Source organism: Lathamus discolor, chromosome W (genome assembly GCF_037157495.1).
Source record: "Lathamus discolor isolate bLatDis1 chromosome W, bLatDis1.hap1, whole genome shotgun sequence".
Classification (NCBI taxonomy): Eukaryota; Metazoa; Chordata; class Aves; order Psittaciformes; family Psittacidae; genus Lathamus; species Lathamus discolor.
The window spans coordinates 3847490-3867539 of NC_088908.1; the positions used below are offsets into that span (position 1 = coordinate 3847490).

Genomic DNA, 20050 nt, shown 5'->3' on the forward strand with positions numbered 1-20050 from the left:
CTGGAAGAAGAATGATTCCAAATGGGGCTCTGATCAACAACAAGCCTTTGAGCAAATTAAATGAGAGATAATTCATGCAGTAGCTCTTGGACCAGTCCAAACCGGGCCAGATGTGAAAAATGTGCTTTACACCGCAGTTGGGGAGAGTGGTCCTACCTGGAGCCTCTGGCAGAAAGCTTCAGGGGAGACTCAAGGTTGACCCCTCAGCTTTTGGAGTTGGGGATACAGAGTATCCGAGGGCAGCTATACTCCAACTGAAAAAGAGATCCTGGCAGCCTATGAAGGGGTTTGAGCTGCTTCGGAAGTGATTGGCACTGAAGCATAGCTCCTCCTGGCACCCTGGCTGCCCGTGATGGGCTGGATGTTCAAAGGCAGGGTGTCCTCTACACACCACAAATTGCACAACAAGCTCGAATAGTCATTCCCAGTCATCCAGGAATTCTAGAAGTCATCATGGATTGGCCAAAGGGCAAAGATTTTGTAATGTCACCAGAGGAGGAGGTGATGTATGCTGAAGAAGCCCCACCATATAATAAACTTTCAGAAATTGAGAAGCAATACACCTTGTTTACTGATGCGTCCTGCCGTGTTGTGGGAAAGCATTGGAGATGAAAGGCAGCTGTATGGAGTCCCTATGGCAAGTTGCAGAAACTGCTGAAGGAGAGGGTGAATAAACTTGGGGGGAGTTACCTGGAAGGCCCAGATCTCTGTTTGAGTTGGGCTGGGTATCAGTCAGGGGGTGGTGAGCAATTGTATCACTCGTGTTTATTGTTTTTTTTCCTTTCCCCTTTTAGTTTTACATTCTCTCCCCTTGTTATTTCACTTCTAATTATTATTACTGATGGTAGTGGTAGTAGTTTTGCATGGTACCTTAATTACTAGACTCTTCTTATTTCAGCCCATGGGGTTTGCATTGTTTTGATTCTCTTCCCCATACCTGCAGGGGAGGCGGGGGGGGAAGAAGCAGGGGGAATGAACAAGGGGCTGCATGGTTCAGAGTTACCCACTGGGCTTAACCCACAACAGTCCTGGAACCCTGTGTTGGAAGACCATGACTGGGGGAATGATAAACTCCCAGCTGACTCTGAACTTGTTTGAGACTTGCTGCTCCAGCTGGATGCACATAAATGTATGGGGCCCGATAGGAATGATCCCAGGGTTCTTGGAAGAGCTGGCCAATGTTATTATGGGACTTCTCTCCATTATTTTTCAGTGATCTTGGGACTCTGGAGATGTTCCAGTTTTCTAGAAACTGTCAAATGTTGTCCCAATTTTCAAGAAGGGTAAGAAGGAAGACCCTGGTAATTGCAGGCCTGTCAGTTTCACTTCAGTGCCTGGTAAAACTATGGTGAAGATTATTCTGGGAGTTATTGAAAAACACCTGAGAGACAATGTAGTCATTGGTCATAGCCAGCACGGGTACATGAAGGGAAAGTCCTGCTTAACCAACTTAATTTCCTTTTATGACAAGGTCACCCATCTAGATGACCAGTAGCTGCATTGTTTTTTTTTCTTTAATTTTACTGTTATTTTATTAAAGCTTTTGATACTGTCTCTTATAGTATGCTTCTGGACAAATTGTCTAGCATACAGCTACACAAATCCATGATGGGTGAACAATTGGTTCAGGCAGCCTGTTCTGGATTCTTTCTTGTTCGTCCAGTCCATAGGGTCAGCTGAAGTAGTGAACAGTTGTAATGGATGGGAAACATTGATTGATTCCCTCTCATGACTGAGAGACGTAACAAAGTATGGGTTTTGTCAAAGTGTATTTGGTAGAGTACATATATGTGTATGTTCATCGTGAATGTAGGAAAGAGGCAGGAAAAGGAAGGGATTCTACAGGTACATAGCAAACAAAAAACAGACTAGGGACAACATAGGCCCCTGAGGAAGCTCTCGGGAGAACTGGCTACATAGGATTTGGAGAAGGCTGAGGTTCTGAATGACTTCTTTGCCTTAGTCTTCACTGGCAAAGGCTCTGACTGCACCACCCAGGTCTTAGAAGGTAGACGCAGGGACTGTGAGAATGAAGACCTTGGGCCCACTGTAGGAGAGGATCTGGTTCGAGACCATCTTGAAAATCTGAACGTGCACAAGTCCATGGGACCTGATGAAATCCATCCGCAGGTCCTGAAGGAGCTGGCGAATGAAGTTGCTAAGCCACTGGCCGTCATATTTGAAAAATCATGGCAGTCAGGTGAAGTTCCCAACAACTGGAAAAAGGGAAATATAACCCCCATATTCAAGAAGGGGAAAATGGAATACCCGGGGAATTACAGATCAGTCAGTCTCACCTCTGTGCCTGGTAAAATCTTGAAGAACATTCTCCTGGACAGCATGCTAAGGCACATGAAAAACAACAAGGTGCTTGGTGACAGCCAGCATGGCTTCACTAAGGGGAAATCCTGCTTGACCAATTTGGTGGCCTTCTATGATGGGGCTACAGAATTGATGGACAAGGGTAAAGCAGTTGATGTCATCTACCTGGGCTTGTGCAAAGCGTTTGACACTGTCCCACACGACATCCTTCTCTCTAAATTGGAGAGATATCAATTTGATGGATGGACCACTCGGTGGATAAAGAACTGGCTGGATGGCCGCACACAAAGAGTTGTGGTCAATGGCTCGAAATCCGGCTGAAGACCGGTAACAAGTGGTGTCCCTCAGGGATCGGTGTTGGGACCAGTCTTGTTTAACATCTTCACTGCTGACATGGACAGTGGGATTGAGTGTGCCCTCAGCAAGTTTGCCGATGACACCAAGCTGTGTGGTCCGGTTGATATGCTGGAGGGAAGGGATGCCATCCAGAGGGACCTTGACACGCTTGTAAGGTGGGCTGATGCCAACGTTATGAAGTTCAACCATGACAAGTGCATGGTCCTACACCTGGGTCAGAGCAATCCCAGGCACAGCTACAGTCTGGGCAAAGAAGAGATTCAGAGCGGCCCTGCAGAGAAGGACTTGGAGGTGCTGGTCGATGAGAAAATGAACATGAGCCGTCAGTGTGCGCTCGCAGCCCAGAAAGCCAACCGTATCCTGGGCTGCATCAAAAGGAGTGTGACCAGCAGGTCGAAAGAGCTGATCCTGCCTCTCTACTCTGCTCTTGTGAGACCTCACCTGGAGTATTGTGTGCATTCCTGGTATCCTCAACATAAAAAGGACATGGAACTGTTGGAACAAATCCAGAGGAGGGCCACGAGGATGATCAGGGGGCTGGAGCACCTCCCATATGAAGATAGCCTGAGGAAGTTGGGGCTGTTCAGCCTGGAGAAGAGAAGGCTGCGTGGGGACCTAATAGCAGCCTTCCAGTATCTGAAGGGGGCCTATAGGGATGCTGGGGAGGGACTATTCATCAGGGACTGTAGTGACAGGACAAGGGGTAACGGGTTAAAACTTAAGCGGGGGAAGTTTAGATTGGATATAAGGAGGAAATTCTTTCCTGTTAGGGTGGTGAGACACTAGAATCGGTTGCCCAGGGAGGTTGTGAGTGCTCCATCCCTGGCGGTGTTCAAGGCCAGGTTGGATGAAGCCTTGTGTGGGATGGTTTAGTGTGTGGTGTCCCTGCCCATGGCAGGGGGGTTGGAACTAGATGATCTTGAGGTCCTTTCCAACCCTAACTATTCTATGATTCTATGGTTCTAAAACATAGGTGTGCAACTGTTCTTTGACCTTGATACTTGGCCGCACCGGGGTGCCTGGCCAATGCTCTTGGCATGGACAACAGTGAGATCATGAGAAACTGCATGGCCACACAAATAAACAATTACAGATCTGACGTAAAGATGATCAATTGTTCCTCTAAGGGTATAAGAGCAGGACCCTCTTGTGGCCAAATCTGAAGCCTCACCTACAGGTGGGCACAACATAGGAATTTTTCCAGTTACCTAAGACTCCTGACATTGGCTGCAACGGGGCTTCCCAGCTTGAAGTGTGGGCCTGGATGATGATTCCATGGTAATTGATGATGTATTTCTTCTTAATCTCTGTTTTCTCTATGCAGTAATGATTTGATGCATTGCTAATTTTCCTCTGTACTTTGCTCTCTCTATATATATACGCATATATCTCTGATTTGCTTTATTGTACTTATTTACTATATATATATATGTATACCTGATTCGTGCCTAGTGTGCTTGTTTGCTTTAGTGTGTTTATTTGCTTTAGTGTGCTTGTTTAATAAACTGTGCAGATTGTACAGCTAGTATGTGGTCTGGTCATTTTGTGATGTACCCTGACTGCCAGCAGAACAGCAGTCTCAGCTGAAAACTGGTTGGTTTCTCTAAGGTTTTATGCTGGGTTAATTTGCAACAGGTTGTTGGCTTAGCTGGCTCCGAGGCTGCAAATTTTTCAGGCTTGCCCTGTCGAATACAGAGAAAATTTCATGTCTGTGGTAGCTGTGCTCCAGTGCTACCTAAATCTCAGCAGAAGCAAAGGATGATAAGTAAATTCCGTAACTACTCACTTTAATATCCATCCAGAATGCCATCCCACACAAGTAGTATAGGCTGGATTTGACTTCTAGAAGATCTCAGGCTTGGAAGAGCAGTACTTGGTTTCTCTGATGTTGAAGTTTCTCACTGTCACTATCCAAAGAAAATATTATTCTCTTCATCAGTTTGGTTCCTGCTATTCAAAGAATAAAATTAAGATTTCTTTATCTCCAACAGAGAAGTTGATTTGGACCCTGTGATTTTATTATTTTTATTTTTTTTCTGCTCTAGGATTCTATGGTAATCACCAGCTTTGAAATGCTGGGGGTAAGGCAGGGGTTATGGTTTCATGGGAGCAGAACAAAGCATGTACACAGACATGTTCAAAAGATTTCCAACTCTGTAGTGTGAGACAGTAGGACCCATATTGGCAATAACCTTTGGAGTACAATAACTGACATGTAAGAAAGATTCTTCCTGAACTGTTCTGTTCACAGTGTATACTATTTTTTGGGAAATTTTAAGGACATTTACTTTCACATGGATATTACAAAACACCTACCAACCAGTGTTTTATGAAAAGGGCTGTGAATTATTTTAAAAAATGTGTCTCAAACTCTTAGTAGCAGCAGACAGATGAGAAAGCATGCCTGCATTTCACTTCCAATGCACATATCTGGTTTTATGGGTAGCCTTTCTTGTTCACACTGGCAGTAATAGCCATAATTTTTTTAGTTAAATGTAATCCATTGGTGTCATTATAAGACTTTATCCTGACATACCTTAAGTCAACTGAACAGTTCCACATCACAGATTTAGAATGTTAGACAAATTTTAATGTGATGAAAGTACTGTTGAAATCCATGGGAAAACTTCAGTTGGTTTTAGTGGAACCAGCATATAACTGAATAGTTGTAGTTTTTGTTTACATTAGCAGAAGTTGTATGCTGAAGATGCACTTCTTCCATCCTGCACATCACAAGAACTAGAGAAGAAAAATCTAAGAGTAGCTCTTCTTCTGTAGGTAGTGTATGAACTTATCACTGTTAGTCATGCTTGTGTGTTTATAAAGGAAACACAGATTCTTGCAATACAGAAACTTAAAAATAGATTGTGCTTCTTGTTATACTGCATGTTTTCTAGTGAGGATTGCATATGCAACAGGGGGAATGCAACTGTTGAGTTTACAGTGTATCTTAGAAGCATTGCTTTAGGGGACAAAGAAATACACTTGTGAGACAAAAAAAAGAAAAGACTGCTAGTTCCTCTGTTCTGACCTCATTAGCCTATGTGGATGTTTTAAAGGATTTTCTTTTAGACTTGCTAAATATTAAATGATTACTTGCAATTTTAAACAGGTGCCTCCCTTTTGCACCTTTTAAAGAATGTATGCTAATATCTGCTTTCATAATTTTGGCTGTAATTGAATTAGAAAACTGTTTCCTAGTTGCAAGTTTGTCTCATTTAGTGTACACAGATACTTGTCTATAATACTGGCATTTTCAATTATTTAGTAGTCTTAAAAATATAATCAAAACCACAGAACCTGTCTTTTACAACTGTTTGTTTTTTTTTTTTCACCCAGGCAATAATAAATAGCACTATCACCCCCAACATGACATTTACTAAAACATCCCAAAAGTTTGGCCAATGGGCAGACAGCAGGGCAAATGCAGTCTATGGCTTGGGATTTTCATCTGAACATCACCTTTCAAAAGTAAGTATGACCAATGATCACTATTCAGCCAGTCAAGCAGCTTAAGAGTATTTGATTCCTGCTGGTTTATATCTTGACTCAGTGCTCACTACTGTTATTTAAAAATAATTTACAAAAAAGGTTTTGTATCCATCCTTATAATGTAAAAAGGCAAGCCAATATTGTTATAACACTTTGTTGCCTATGAATTTTCTTTTAACTGATTGAGGAAAGGAGGAAGATTTAACCTATCACAGTGTATGCTGTTAATGCTTTCTATGTATTCATTTGTTAGGTTTTGTTAAGGTTCTTTCTCTTCTTTAAAGTTGTTCTTTCATTGCAGTTTTTCATGATAGAATTTAAATGACTAGACTATGTAGTATTTCCTCTGTGTTTAGATCTCCTAGAAAAAAACAAAGTTGGTTTTCTTCAGATGCATTTTTGTGTTTTAAACCGTGTTCACTTTCACTTTTCTGCTGTGTAGTGCATCAAATTACAGATATTTCAATATGTGCAGGCTTAAAGTAAAGTTAGTAGGAAAAATAGTCATTGTAAAAGAAAACTTTTCTTGTTGGAATACAGAAATTTAAATTTATACTACCTAGGAGTTTGGTTTTTTTTCTGGTCTACTTGTGCAGGATGGAAGTCAACCTTAATCCAAGGAAAGCAATGACTCCTTTTTCTCCTGTGAGCACCCTTTCTACAATCCCTACTGTTATTGATGAGTCCAGGAACCTGTAAAAGACAGTGTTGTTTTTCTCCAGATGACTAATTCCATTTTCAGTTTAAAAATATGTTTCTACATTAAACAGAGAATTTTCATCTTTGAAATATACAAAAGATCTGGAAACCCAAATGCAACAAAAAGGAATCTATAATAAATGTTTGAGTAAGGAATAATAGTTGGCTTGTTATTAAAAAAAACCCTAAATAAACAAAAAATCATACTGGCCTTTTTGGGAAAGTAATTGTCACTATCCAAGGATAAACATGGGCCTGTCAGAAAGCCATTAAAAAGAGAATCAGTACATCTGCTTTATTTGGATGGTGTGATACACTTGTAAGATTTCTTCCTTTCATAATTCAATAGCTTTCATTTCTATGAAGCAACTCAAACCCAAGAAATTGAGTGATATTAATATTGAAGATACACATATGCATTTGTGCACAAGTTGTTGCTTCAGTGAACTTAGAAACTTTGTCATTTATTTAAATTGGTGTATTTCCTAGAGGCACTTGCTTACCAAGTCTGTGACTGATATCAACAGGTTTATGAAGGAAACAGAGAGGAGATAATAGAATCATAGAATGGTAAGTGTTGGAAAGGGACCTTAAAGATCATCTAGTTCCAACCCCTCTGCCATGGGCAGGGACACCTTCCAGTAGACCAAGTTGCTCAAAAATGGGGCATCCATAACTTCTCTGGGCAACCTATTCTAGTGCCTCACCACCCTCACAGTAAAGAACTTCTTCCTTATATCTAATCTAAATCTACCCTCTTTCAGTTTAAAGCCATTTGCCCTTATCACTACATGACCTTTTAAAAAGTCCCTTTCCAGCTTTCTTGTAAGCCCCCTTTAGGTTTTGGAAGACTCAAGGTCTCCCAAGAGCTTTCTTAAATAAAAGTAATGTCTTCTAATAACCTGGTTATTCTCAGGTTGTATGTCACTCTAAGCAAGCAGATGATTTCAAAGCTTATATCAAGTGTTTGACTTATGGACTGTTCCTTTTTGGTTCATGTGCCTTTGTCCTCCTAAGCTGATTACTAGGGTAGAGGGAAACAGTGGTAACCTCTTTCTGGATGATTATTGTGACTATGAGAATTAATGGAGTAAGACATGCCAATAATTCACATATCAGCTCTTCCTTCACTGACTTCGAAAAGGTTGGGAAGGATGACCCTGGAAACTAGAGGCCTGTCAGCCTGACCTTAGTGCCGGGGAAGGTCATGTAGCAGATCATCCTGAGTGTGCACACCCAGTGTATGTAGGAAAAACAGGGGATCAGGCCCAGTCAGCATGGGTTCATGAAGGGCAGGTCCTGCTTGACCAACCTGATCTCCTATGACTAGATGACCCACCTGATTGATGAAGGAAAGGCTGTAGACATTGTCTATTTGGACTCTAGTAAAGCATTCGACAATATCTCCCAGAGCATTCTCCTGGAGAAACTGGTTGCTTATGGCCTGGATAGGTGTATTCTTTGCTGGGTTGAAAACTGGCTGAATGGCAGAGCCCAAAGAGTGGTGGTTGAGAATCTCTACCTTTTCAGTGCTGTAGGTGACTAATTTACCTCTCTTGTTTAACAGCAGGCCAATATTTTCATTCCGTTTCTGCTTGCTGTTTACATATCTGAAGAACCCTTTCTTGTAGTTTTTGACATCTCTGGCAAATAACAGTTTGAGCTGGGCTTTTGCTTTTCTAACTTCATCTCTGCACACCCTGGCAATTCCCTTGAATTTCTCAAGGGGTATTCGTCTGTTTTTCTGTCTCTGGTACACTTCTCTTGGTTTTGAGCAGACTTAGAAACTCAAAGTTAAGCCAAGGGGGTCTCTTGCTCTGCCTACTTCCCTTACCTTTAAAGGGGATGAACTGATTTTGTACTTCCAGGGGAGTGTTCTTGAAAAACTCCCAGCACTCGCTGGCTCGTTAGCTAGCACTCGCTAGCTCGTTTATCCTCCATGGAGACTTCCTATATAATCCCTCCCAATTGAGATCTGAGCAACCTTGTCGAGGGAGACCTGGCCTCCCAAATTGAGTCCCATGTTGTAAATATACAAACCCCTGACTATGGCTCCACTGTTCTAACTATTTATTAACCTGCCAAATCCACCTACCCTTTTCAAGGTCCTCCCCTTTATCCTGGATAATTGATGAAAAGATTATCTGAGCTCCAGAGATCCTAACCACATCTCCCAGGGCTCTGTAGTCCTTCCTAATGTTCTCCAGGCTACTGCTGTCTATATCACTAGCACCCACATGGATGACTAGAAGTGGGTAATAGTCAGTTGGACTTACTAGAGCAGGCAGCCTCTCTGCAACATCCCTAATCCGTGCCCCTAGTAGGTAACACACCTCCCTTGAGAGTGGGTCAGGCCGACAGAGGGGTGCTTCCGTGACTTTCAAAGTGGAGTTCCCTACTACTATGATCCTCTGTTTTTTCCTGGCAGCACCAGTAGAGATCTTCTTTACCAGTGCATCAGCCGGTTGTTCATGTTAGAATCATAGAATCAAAGACTAGTTAGGGTTGGAAAGGACCTCAAGATCATCTAGTTCCAACCCCCCTGCCATGGGCAGGGACACGTCACACTAAACCATCCCACACAAGGCTTCATCCAACCTGGCCTTGAACACCGCCAGGGATGGAGCACTCACAACCTCCCTGGGCAACCGATTCTAGTGTCTCACCACCCTAACAGGAAAGAATTTCCTCCTTATATCCAATCTAAACTTCCCCTGTTTAAGTTTTAACCCGTTGCCCCTTGTCCTGTCACTACAGTCCCTGACGAAGAGTCCATCCCCAGCATCCCTATAGGCCCCCTTCAGATACTGGAAGGCTGCTATTAGGTCCCCACGCAGCCTTCTCTTCTCCAGGCTGAACAGCCCCAACTTCCTCAGCCTGTCTTCATACGGGAGGTGCTCCAGTCCCCTGACCATCCTTGTGGCCCTCCTCTGGACTTGTTCCAGCAGTTCCATGTCCTTTTTATGTTGAGGACACCAGAACTGCACACAATACTCCAGGTGAGGTCTCACAAGAGCAGAGTAGAGGGGCAGGATCACCTCTTTTGCCCTGCTGGTCACACTCCTTTTGATGCAGCCCAGGATACGGTTGTCTTTCTGGGCTGCGAGCGCACACTGCCAGCTCATGTTCATTTTCTCATCGACCAGCACCCCCAAGTCCTTCTCTGCAGGGCCGCTCTGAATCTCTTCCTTGCCCAATCTGTAGCTGTGCCTGGGATTGCTCCAACCCAGATGTAGGACCTTGCACTTGTCATGGTTGAACTTCATAAGGTTGGCATCAGCCCAATTTACAAGCGTGTCAAGGTCCCTCTGGATGGCATCCCTTCCCTCCAGCATATCAACCGGACCACACAGCTTGGTGTCATCGGCAAACTTGCTGAGGGCGCACTCAATCCCACTGTCCATGTCAGCGATGAAGATGTTAAACAAGACCAGTCCCAACACCAATCCCTGAGGGACACCACTCGTTACTGGTCTCCAGCCGGACATCGAGCCATTGACCACAACTCTTTGTGTGCAGCCATCCAGCCAGGTCTTTATCCACCGAGTGGTCCATCCATCAAATTGATATCTCTCTGTGGAGACGTGGCTAACAGAGAAAGGTCACGTTCCCATCAACGAGCTGAAATAGAACATTTGTTTAGAGAATGGTGCAGACTTACTTGCACCAGATAATGAGGAACTGAGGGGCATCTGGAGGGAAGCACCATGCTCTGGCCAATTATAGACAAGGACACTAACTAATAAACAAGATAAGCATATAAAAATAGAGGATATAAAAGTACACAGTTTAACCGCAAAAATGATGAGCTTACGCAATGCCTTACTTATGCCAGAACCAATCAAGCACCTAGTATTTGCATATTCATGTATTATTGTTGCTATATTAACCGGAGGTAGAAGCCCAATAAACAAATCACGCTTATGGATCACAATGGTCATGTCTTGATTCCTCCCTGCTGCGACATCTCTCCAATTTAGAGAGAAGGATGTCGTGTGGGACAGTGTCAAATGCTTTGCACAAGTCCAGGTAGATGACATCAACTGCTTTACCCTTGTCCATCAATTCTGTAGCCCCATCATAGAAGGCCACCAAATTGGTCAGGCAGGATTTCCCCTTAGTGAAGCCATGCTGGCTGTCACCAAGCACCTTGTTGTTTTTCATGTGCCTTAGCATGCTGTCCAGGAGAATGTGCTCCAAGATTTTACCAGGCACAGTGGTGAGACTGACTGGTCTGTAATTCCCCGGGTCTTCCATTTTCCCCTTCTTGAAAATGGGGGTTATATTTCCCTTTTTCCAGTCGTCGGGAACTTCACCTGACTGCCATGATTTTTCAAATATGATGGCCAGTGTCTTAGCAACTTCATGTTGCGAGTGTGTTTCCTCGTTAGCCCCCTGCAGAGCTGCAAAGTGGTTCTGGGTGGGGATGTCAGATTTAGGAGGAAGCCCCTTGCTTTTAATTGTCCTCTTATTCCTTTTTTGGTGTTTTTTTTTGTTACTAGTTCCCAGCTTCCTGGGTTAACAGCCTCCTTCTTTCCTCTGATTTGGAGAAATCTCCAGGAAGTCACCAACAAAGTTTAAATTTCCACGCAGGTATTATTTATTGTGGCGCCAGGAGACACGGAGGATAGCTCCTTCTAGCGTGTCTTATCCAAACATCAATAAAGCTGTGATTATATTGTCCTTAAACGTACGTATTCATTAGATTACATACATTACATCATACTTTTTAGAGAATCCCTCCCACATGCGCAAAGCTTTCTGGTAAAGCTAATCTTAGTAATTTCCTTTTCTCTATAGTTGCTAACAAAGCCTAATGTCCTTGAAGTTACTTATTTACAACCCTATTCTTCAATCAACCCCATTCTTCAATCCACCTTTTTCTTGTCCTCTTGCAAATTCTTTTGTGACTGAGTTATTTCATTCTTATTTAATATTTCCTCTAGTATTTTCCTGTTTCTAATTGATGTTTAATTATTTTTTCTCTTTCATTTGTCATAGTTCATAATGGATTGTTTGCAAGACCAAAAGGAACATTGGACCGTTATACATGTAATCAAAACCATTCCTGTTATTACCAATATAGTAAAAAACAACTGTCTCAACCAGGAGACATTTGGTACCCATGATGTTAATTTTTCCCAAATTTCCTCAAATCCCCCCTAGGTGTTGTCCTGTGCCTCCTCATTTTAACTTGTTTCCACATCTCCTTTAGATCAGTAGTAATTCTTCCACTTTGACCTATATTGGAACAACGGCTATCATTGATTACAGAACAAATTCCTGTGATGCTAACAGTGTATCTAATGCTACTTGATTTTTGAGCACTACTTTAGACAGGCTTGTTATTTCTTCTTGTAATGCTAGAATAGCATCAGCAGTTTGATTTTCCATTTCCTCAATTGCAGCTGAGATATTTACAATTGCTTTTTCTAATTCACTAACACCTAGAGATGGAATAAGCCATCTAACAAAGCTATGGAAAGCAGTGTTTCATTCTGCTATGGGATTATATCCTCATTTGATTCTTTTAATAAAACTCCAAACCCAGGTTCCAGAAGGCTGAATGTCAATTACTGTAAAGTTGGGAACCACTACTCCTAGTGTGCGTGTCCCTTTCCAGTTAGGAGGCAAAGCCTTATAGGCATTTTCTCCACATAACCAATACCACAGTTTCCCTTCAGGAACATTCCAATAACCAGTTAAAGGTTTTCAAAGGTGAAATTGCATTGCCCAGCTGCAATATGGGTAATTTCCTACTGACATGTTGCCTTGATTAAGAGTTTTGTTAATGGTTGCACATTTAACTTCTGACATTCTTAAAACCTATAAATTTGTATGGCTCTTGTTGGTATAAATGGTGTCTCTCCATAATCTATTCCAGTTTGTCTTAAAGGGGATAGGGAGGCCAATTAAAGGAATACCCGGTCTCTCTCCTGATTTAGGTAGCTGAGTACAGATCTAACAATCACTCTTGTTTAAGACACTAGCAACATTTTGTATCAATCTCAGATATAGATTTTGATTCCATGCTTCTACACCTATTATTATATAAGTCCAAATTATGATCGATGTAATCTCATATGTGTGGGTCCTGAAGACTTGACATGCCATACTTTCTCTCGGTTCTGGTGTTTTTCTGATTCTGTCGCCTTCTTGATTCTTGAGTAATGTATCCAAGCAGGCTGTTCCTTTATCTTCACTGCTGTAAAAGTAGTCAGTAATACCTGGCATGGTCCACTCCTCTTCTAAGGCATCACCTGCAAAATTCTTAATAAAAAAACCGAATTTCCTGTCTTAAAAGTATGAATAGGATAATCTAAACCTCTGGCCCTGGTCCCTAACACTCTGCCATTTATTTCTTCTAACTGTTTTCCCAAGTTTATCAAGAACTGTTGAAGGTATCCTTCTCCAACTTCTTGAAGACTTTCTCCTTTGAACTGGGATTGGTATGGCCTTCCATATAGAATCTCAAATGGGCTAATTCCTTCCTTTGACTGAGGTTTTGTTCTGATTCTCAATAAGGCCAATGGTAATGCTTGATACCAATATAACTTAGTCTCTTGACGAATCTTCCCAAGCTGTTGTTTAATTAACTGATTCATTTTTTCCACTTGCCCACTGGCCTGAGGCCTATATGGAACATGTAATTGCCAATCTATTTCCAATTTCTTGCTGATTTCTTGTAATAATTTTGCAATGAAATGTGTACCGTGGTCAGAGGAGATAGTTGCTGGTACCCCAAAATGAGGTGTTATTTCATTTAATAGCGCCTTAATCACTTGTTTTGCATTATTTGCCCTGCAAGGAAATGCTTCTGGCCACCCTGAAAAAGTATCTATCTGTCATTACCAATAAATATCAATAGCCTCCTTTCCTAGGTAATTCAGAAAAATCTGTTTGCCACTGTTGTCCCGGATAATTCCCTTTTCCAACTGTCCTTACCTGATTCCTGTTCTCAGTCTTAGGGTTTTTTTTTCAGACATAGTTGACATTGTTTCATCGCTAATTGCACTATGGTATAGAAATTTCTTCCTATGATCTGTTTAAATGTTTATACAAGGCATTACTTCCCCAATGAGTTTTGTTATGTTCTTCTTGTATCAACTTCCATAACTGATTATAGGGGATCACTACTTGCCCATCAAGTATTTTTATCCAACCCTTTTAATTTTCCTGTCCTTCCAAGTCTTCAATTAGTTTCATATCTTCTTTAGAGTAACTAGGTTTATTTTGCTCAATTACCAGTTTACTGTCAGGAATTAAGGACATCACCTCAACTCTTTCTGTTTCTGCCACCCGTTTAAGCCTCACAATCAGACAGATTATTTCCAATCTCTTGATCAGAGTTACCTTTTTGATGTCCTTTACAATGTATGATAGCCACTTAATTAGGTAATTGTACAGCTTCTAAGAATCGCAGAATTTCCGTTGCATGTTTAATTTGTCTTCCCTGGGTATTTAAAAGTCCTCGTTCTTTCCAAATTGCTCCATGTGCATGAACTACACCAAAGGTATATTTGGAATCAGTCCATATGTTTATCTGCTTGTCCTTTGCCAACTCCAAGGCTCTAGTCAGGGCTATTATTTCTGCCTTTTGTGCTGAGGTGTTAGAGGGTAATGGTTTAGCTTCTATTACCTTTGAAGTTGTAGTTATGGTGTATCCTGTTCTTCGTTTACCATCCTTAACAAAGCTGCTGCCATCAGTGAACCAGGAATCTGCACCCTCCAGAGGCTCCTTCTTCAGGTCTGATCAGCTCGAGTATACTGTCTCTATAGTGGCCAAGCAATCATGAACCAGCGGTTCGGTAGGGGTTTCCTGAAGGGAAGATGCTGGATTCACAACATTATTGATCACAATTTCCACATCATCCAGTTCTATTAGGATGGCTTGACACTTCAAGAAACGCGATGGTGATAGCCAATGAGTGTCTTTCTGTTTTAGGACTGTTGATACTGCGTGTGACACTAACACAGTGATCTTTTGTCCCAGTGTAAATTTTCGGGCCTCTTGGATGTTTTAAGATAACTGCTGCCACTGCTCTCAAGTATCCAGGCCAGCCTTTACTTTGTTCATCCAGCTGTTTTGAAAAATCAGCCACTGCTCTTTTATAAGGTCCCAATCTTTGAGCCAAAACTCCCAAGGCTATTCCCTGTTTCTCATAGGAATATAGCCAAAAGTGTTTAGTTATGTCCGGAAGCTCCAGAGCTGGAGCTCTTATGAGTTCTGTCTTTAAACTTTTAAACATCTCTTCAGCTTGATCTGTCCATTTTAGAAAGGTTGGGTTTTCTTTTAGCAGCTCCTATAAGGGTCTTACCAGAACACCATAATCATGGATCCAGAGTCGACACCACCCTGTCATTCCCAGAAATGCCCGGAGATCTTTAACCGTGGATGGTCGTGGTGTTTGACAGATTGCTTCCTTTCGAGCTGCTCCAGGTTCTCGTTGTCCTCCTGTTATTTCATATCCTAAATAAGATACTAATAAAATCCTGTAAACTAATAAAATCTTGTAAATCCTAAATAAGAGTTCAAATTAGTTGAGCCTTTGATTTAGATACCCGGTATCCATTTAGCCCTAGAAAGTTTAACAATTCTACAGTACATTGAACACATTCTTTCTCAGTTTCAGTAGCAATTAACAGATCATCAACATACTGTAGTAAAGTTCCTGTCTGGGTGGGTGCTTCCCAGGATTCCAATTCTCATGCCAATTGATTTCTGAAAATGGTCAGACTACTTTTAAATCCAAGTGAGCTGTGCAGCAGAGATATTTATAATTGCTTTTTCTAATTCACTAACACCTAGAGATGGAATGAGCCATCTAACAAAGCTATGAAACCCAGTGTTTCTTTCGGCCATAGGATTATATCCTCGTTTGATTCTTCTGATAAAACTTCGAATCCAAGTCCCAGAGGGATGAATGTCAATGATTGTAAAATTGGAACTATTGCACCTAATGTGCATGTTCCTTTCCAATTAGGAGGCAAAGCTTTGTAAGCATTTTCTCCACATAACCAATACCATCCTTTCCCTTCAGGAACATTTCAATAGTTAGTCAAAGGTTTCCGAAGATATAGTTGCATTGCCCAGCTACAATATGGGTAATCTCCTACTGATACGTTGCCCTGATTATGGGTTTTGTTAGTGGTTACACATTTAGTTTCTGATATACTCGAGGCCTGAATTATCAAAACCTGCAGATTTGTGTGGTCCTTGTCGGTATAGACAGGGTTTTTCCGTAATTCGTTCCAATTGGTTTTAAAGGGGATAGGAAGGATAAAAGAAACACCTGGCTTTTCTCCTGATTTAGGAGGCTGAGTACAGATCCAGCAATCACTCTTATGTATAACCCTGGTCACATTCTGTATCAATCTCACATATAAATTCTGATTCCAAGGCTGAATTCCCATTATTCAAAATACAGTTGTTTTGTCTAATTAGAAGCTGCAGAGGTACAGTAGATGTTGCTTCCCATTGTGGCTTAGGGGCTTTCTTTACTCTGGTATGATGAATCCACGATGCTTGCTCTTTAATCTTAACTGCCATATGAGAATTCAGCAGCACCCGAAACGGACTTTCCCACTTTGGTTCTAGAGGTGATTCTGAAAAAGATCTAAAATATACATAGTCTCCAGGTTCAATGTTATGTATAGGTTCATCAAGACCTCAAGCTCTAGTTCCCAAGACTAATTTTTCTATATTTTTAAGCTGGCTATGTATATTTATTACATAATTGTTGAGTGATGGTTCTCCACTCTGTCCTGAAGTCCCTTCTTGGACAATATATGGTCGTCCATATAAAATTTCAAAAGGACTTAAACCTGTCTTCAACTTTGGTTTAATTCTGATTCTCAATAAGGCCAGAAGTAGTGATTGAGGCCAAGACAAATTAGCCTCCTGTCCCAATTTCACAATTTGCAATTTAATTAAATGATTCATTTTTTCCACTTGACCACTGGACTGTGGGTAATAAGGGGTATGTAATTGCCAATCTGTCCCCAAAAGTCTGCTTACTTGTTGGACAATTTTTTGCAACAAAATGAGGTCCTTGATTTGAGGAAATAGTCGCTGGGACCCCAAATCTTGGTATTATTTCCTGTAAAAGTATTTTTGTCATTTCTCTGGCTTTATTACTTTGACATGGAAAAGCTTCTGGCCAGCCTGAAAAGGTATCAGTCATTACCAGCAAATATTGAAACCCCCCTTTTCTTGGGAGTTCTGAGAAATCAATTTGCCATTGTTGTCCTGGATAATTTCCTTTCCCTATCTGTCCTAATTGGGCTTTGGGCCCCACTTTAGGATTATTTTGTAGACATATCTCACACTGTTGTGTTACCTGTTTAATAGTAGTATACATATTCCTAGCTCTCATTATTTTGAGTAGATGTGCATACAAAGCTTCTACTCCCCAGTGAGTTTTCCTATGTTCTGCCATGACTATAGCCCATAATAATGTGGAGGGAACTATTAATTTTCCTTCTGAGGTCTTAGCCCATCCAGTCTCTCGTATTTTCCCTCCTAAATCATCAATTAATTTCCTATCCTCCTTAGAATACTTAGGTTCATCCTCAATTTGGATTTTACCATCTGGGACCAAGGCTTGCACTTCTATGCCACCTTCTTCATCAATTCTTTTGGCTTCTTTTAAGTCCGGTTGGCTGGAATATACTGTTTTGATGGTTTCCAGACAGTCATGAGAGAGGGGTTCTCCTGTGTTTCCAGTAAGGAAAGAAGCTGGATTGATAATGTTAGTAACAGCTATTTCCACATCATCTTGTTCCATCAGGATAGCCTGACACTTGAGGAATCACTGGGGAGAAAGCCAATGTCCCCCCTTTACCTCTAACACTGCAGAGACAGTATAGGACACCAACACTGTCATTTTCTGTCCAAGAGTGAATTTTCGTGCTTCTTGAATGTTCAGTATCACTGCAGCTACTGTTCTCAGGCAACTGGGCCATCTTTTACTAACTTCATCCAACTGTTTGGAGAAGTAAGCTACAGCCCTCCAATATGGCCCCAAATTTTGGGCCAGGATTCCCAGGGCTATCCCTTGTTTCTCATGGGAGAATTAGTAGAAAAGGTCTAGTAACATCAGGGAGTCCCAATGCCAGGGCATCCATCAGACTCCTTTTTAAATTTCTGAAAGCATTGTCTGCTTCCCGAGTCCAAATAAGGGCTTTTGTGCTCACCTTTAGGAGTTCGTAGAGGGGCTTCACCATTAGTCCATCCAAAGGTGGCACCATCCAGTCATACCTAGGAATGTATGAAGCTCTTTGATCATCTGTGGCCGCAGAGTCTGGCAGATGGTCTCTTTTCTCACATCTCCCAAAGTCTGTTGTCCTGCAGTCACCTCATTTTCTAGATATAATACTTGATGTTGGGCTATTTATGCTTTCTGTGGAGAAACTCGATAGCTGTTAAGTCCCAAAAAATTCCTTTTGTTTCAGTGGCTATAAATAAGTCATCCACATATTGCAATAGCACTTCATCTCCTGGTGGCTTTTCCCACAACTCCAAGTCCTTTGCTAACTGGTTTCCAAAAAGAGTAGAGTTGGTTTTGAACCCTTGTGGTAATACTGTCCAGGTCATCTGTATTTTTCTTCTTGTGTCAGGGTTTTCCCACTCAAAAGTAAACAATACTTGGCTTTCAGAACTCAAAGGTAGGCAAAAGAAGGCATCCTTCAGGTCCAACACGGTAAACCAAGCCAATTCAAATCTTAAGTTTTGTTAGAAGGGTATACAGATTAGCAACCACTGGATATTAATCTTCTACTATCTTATTTATTGCCCTTAAATCCTGTACTATTCTGTAATTTCCATCTGTCTTTTTAAGGGGTAATATCAGAGTATTATATTATGACTCACATTCTGTTAAAATTTCAGTTTCTATACTCATTTAATAGTCCCAGATGAACTGTTCTATTAGGGTCCCATAGTGGGTCTTATTCCTGCATACGCCTTATGGAATATTAACCACGTTCCTGCGTTCCTGCGCTGGACGTCTCCTATGCCTTATGGAACACTAATCGGCATTCCTGCATAGGATGTCTCCTATGCCTTACGGAATGCCATAAAATAAAAAAATCAAAAGAATACCTTTAAAATGATGGTGAATGGTCCTTGTCTGCTCCTGCAGTGATCCGAGTGAGTCAAGGGGTCCCTCCGGGGAAATTTGTCCCAGGGGCCCTAGGGAGCCCTGTCCTCAGTGGGTCCTGCAGCCGAGCAGAGATTGTCCCATCTGGGGTGCCAAATTGATTTGGAGAAATCTCCAGGAACTCGCCAACAAAGTTTAAGTTGACAAGCAGGTATTCTTTATTGTGGCGCCGGGAGAGACAGGGGATAGCTCCTCCTAGCGTGTCTCATCCAAGCATGAACGAGGCTGTGTTTATATTGTCCTTATACATATTCATTAGGTTACATACATTACATCTTGCTTCTAGAGAATCCCTCCCACATGTGCACTAAAATGTGGTAGTGGGCTCTGGGACCCCTGGTGGTTATTTCTTAATCACTTTCCTTTAGGACCGTTGTCATATCAGTAACCACCAGGGGGTTCTGGCAAAGCTAATCTTAATAATTTCCTTTTCTCTATAGTTGCTAACAAAGCCTAATGCCCTTGAAGTTACTTATTTACAACCCTATTCTTCAATCAACCCTACTCTTCAATCCACCCTATTCTTCAATCAACCCTATTCTTCACCTCCATGAGCTACAATGGACGCTTGAGGGCCCTGCACAGTTTGGGCCTGGAGCAAGCAGTCCTGCTTCTTCTCAGCTTCCCTGACATCTTTTAGCCTGTTGACAGAGTCCCACAGCTCAGCCACCTGCTGCAGGAGGACCTCCACCAGGGCGCACGAGTGCAGCCCTGCCCATTGTGCACCCTCGCCTCAAGAGACCAGTGCAGGCACCCTCTACACTCTGAGCTCCACGCTGCAGCCTCTCCTCTCATCCGCTCTGTCTGGGTGCCTACACTGGCCACAGCCGTGGCAGCGAGAGCAGAGCTCCCACACCTGGCCCTGGTCATAAGGCGAGTGCTTGCCTGCCTGTGCAAACTGCCATGCCGCACTCCTGGTCTCTCATGCTCCCTGGGGTGGGTTTTTAACCAGTCGGGGCTGGTACCGTCCCTCCTGGCGTGAGTCAACTGCTCGCATCAGCTGAGCTGCCAGCTCCTGG

The 20050-nt window shown here is 42.1% G+C and overlaps 1 protein-coding gene across 1 annotated transcript in view; it reads left to right on the top strand.

Annotated features, from left to right (window-relative positions):
* Positions 1–20050, top strand: part of LOC136004340 (homer protein homolog 1-like) — a 111590-nt gene that overhangs the window by 78887 nt on the left and 12653 nt on the right. Inside the window, exon 3 of the mRNA XM_065660771.1 lies at positions 6019–6150. Coding sequence (XP_065516843.1) covers positions 6019–6150 — 132 coding nt within the window. The remainder of the gene's footprint in view (positions 1–6018; positions 6151–20050) is intronic.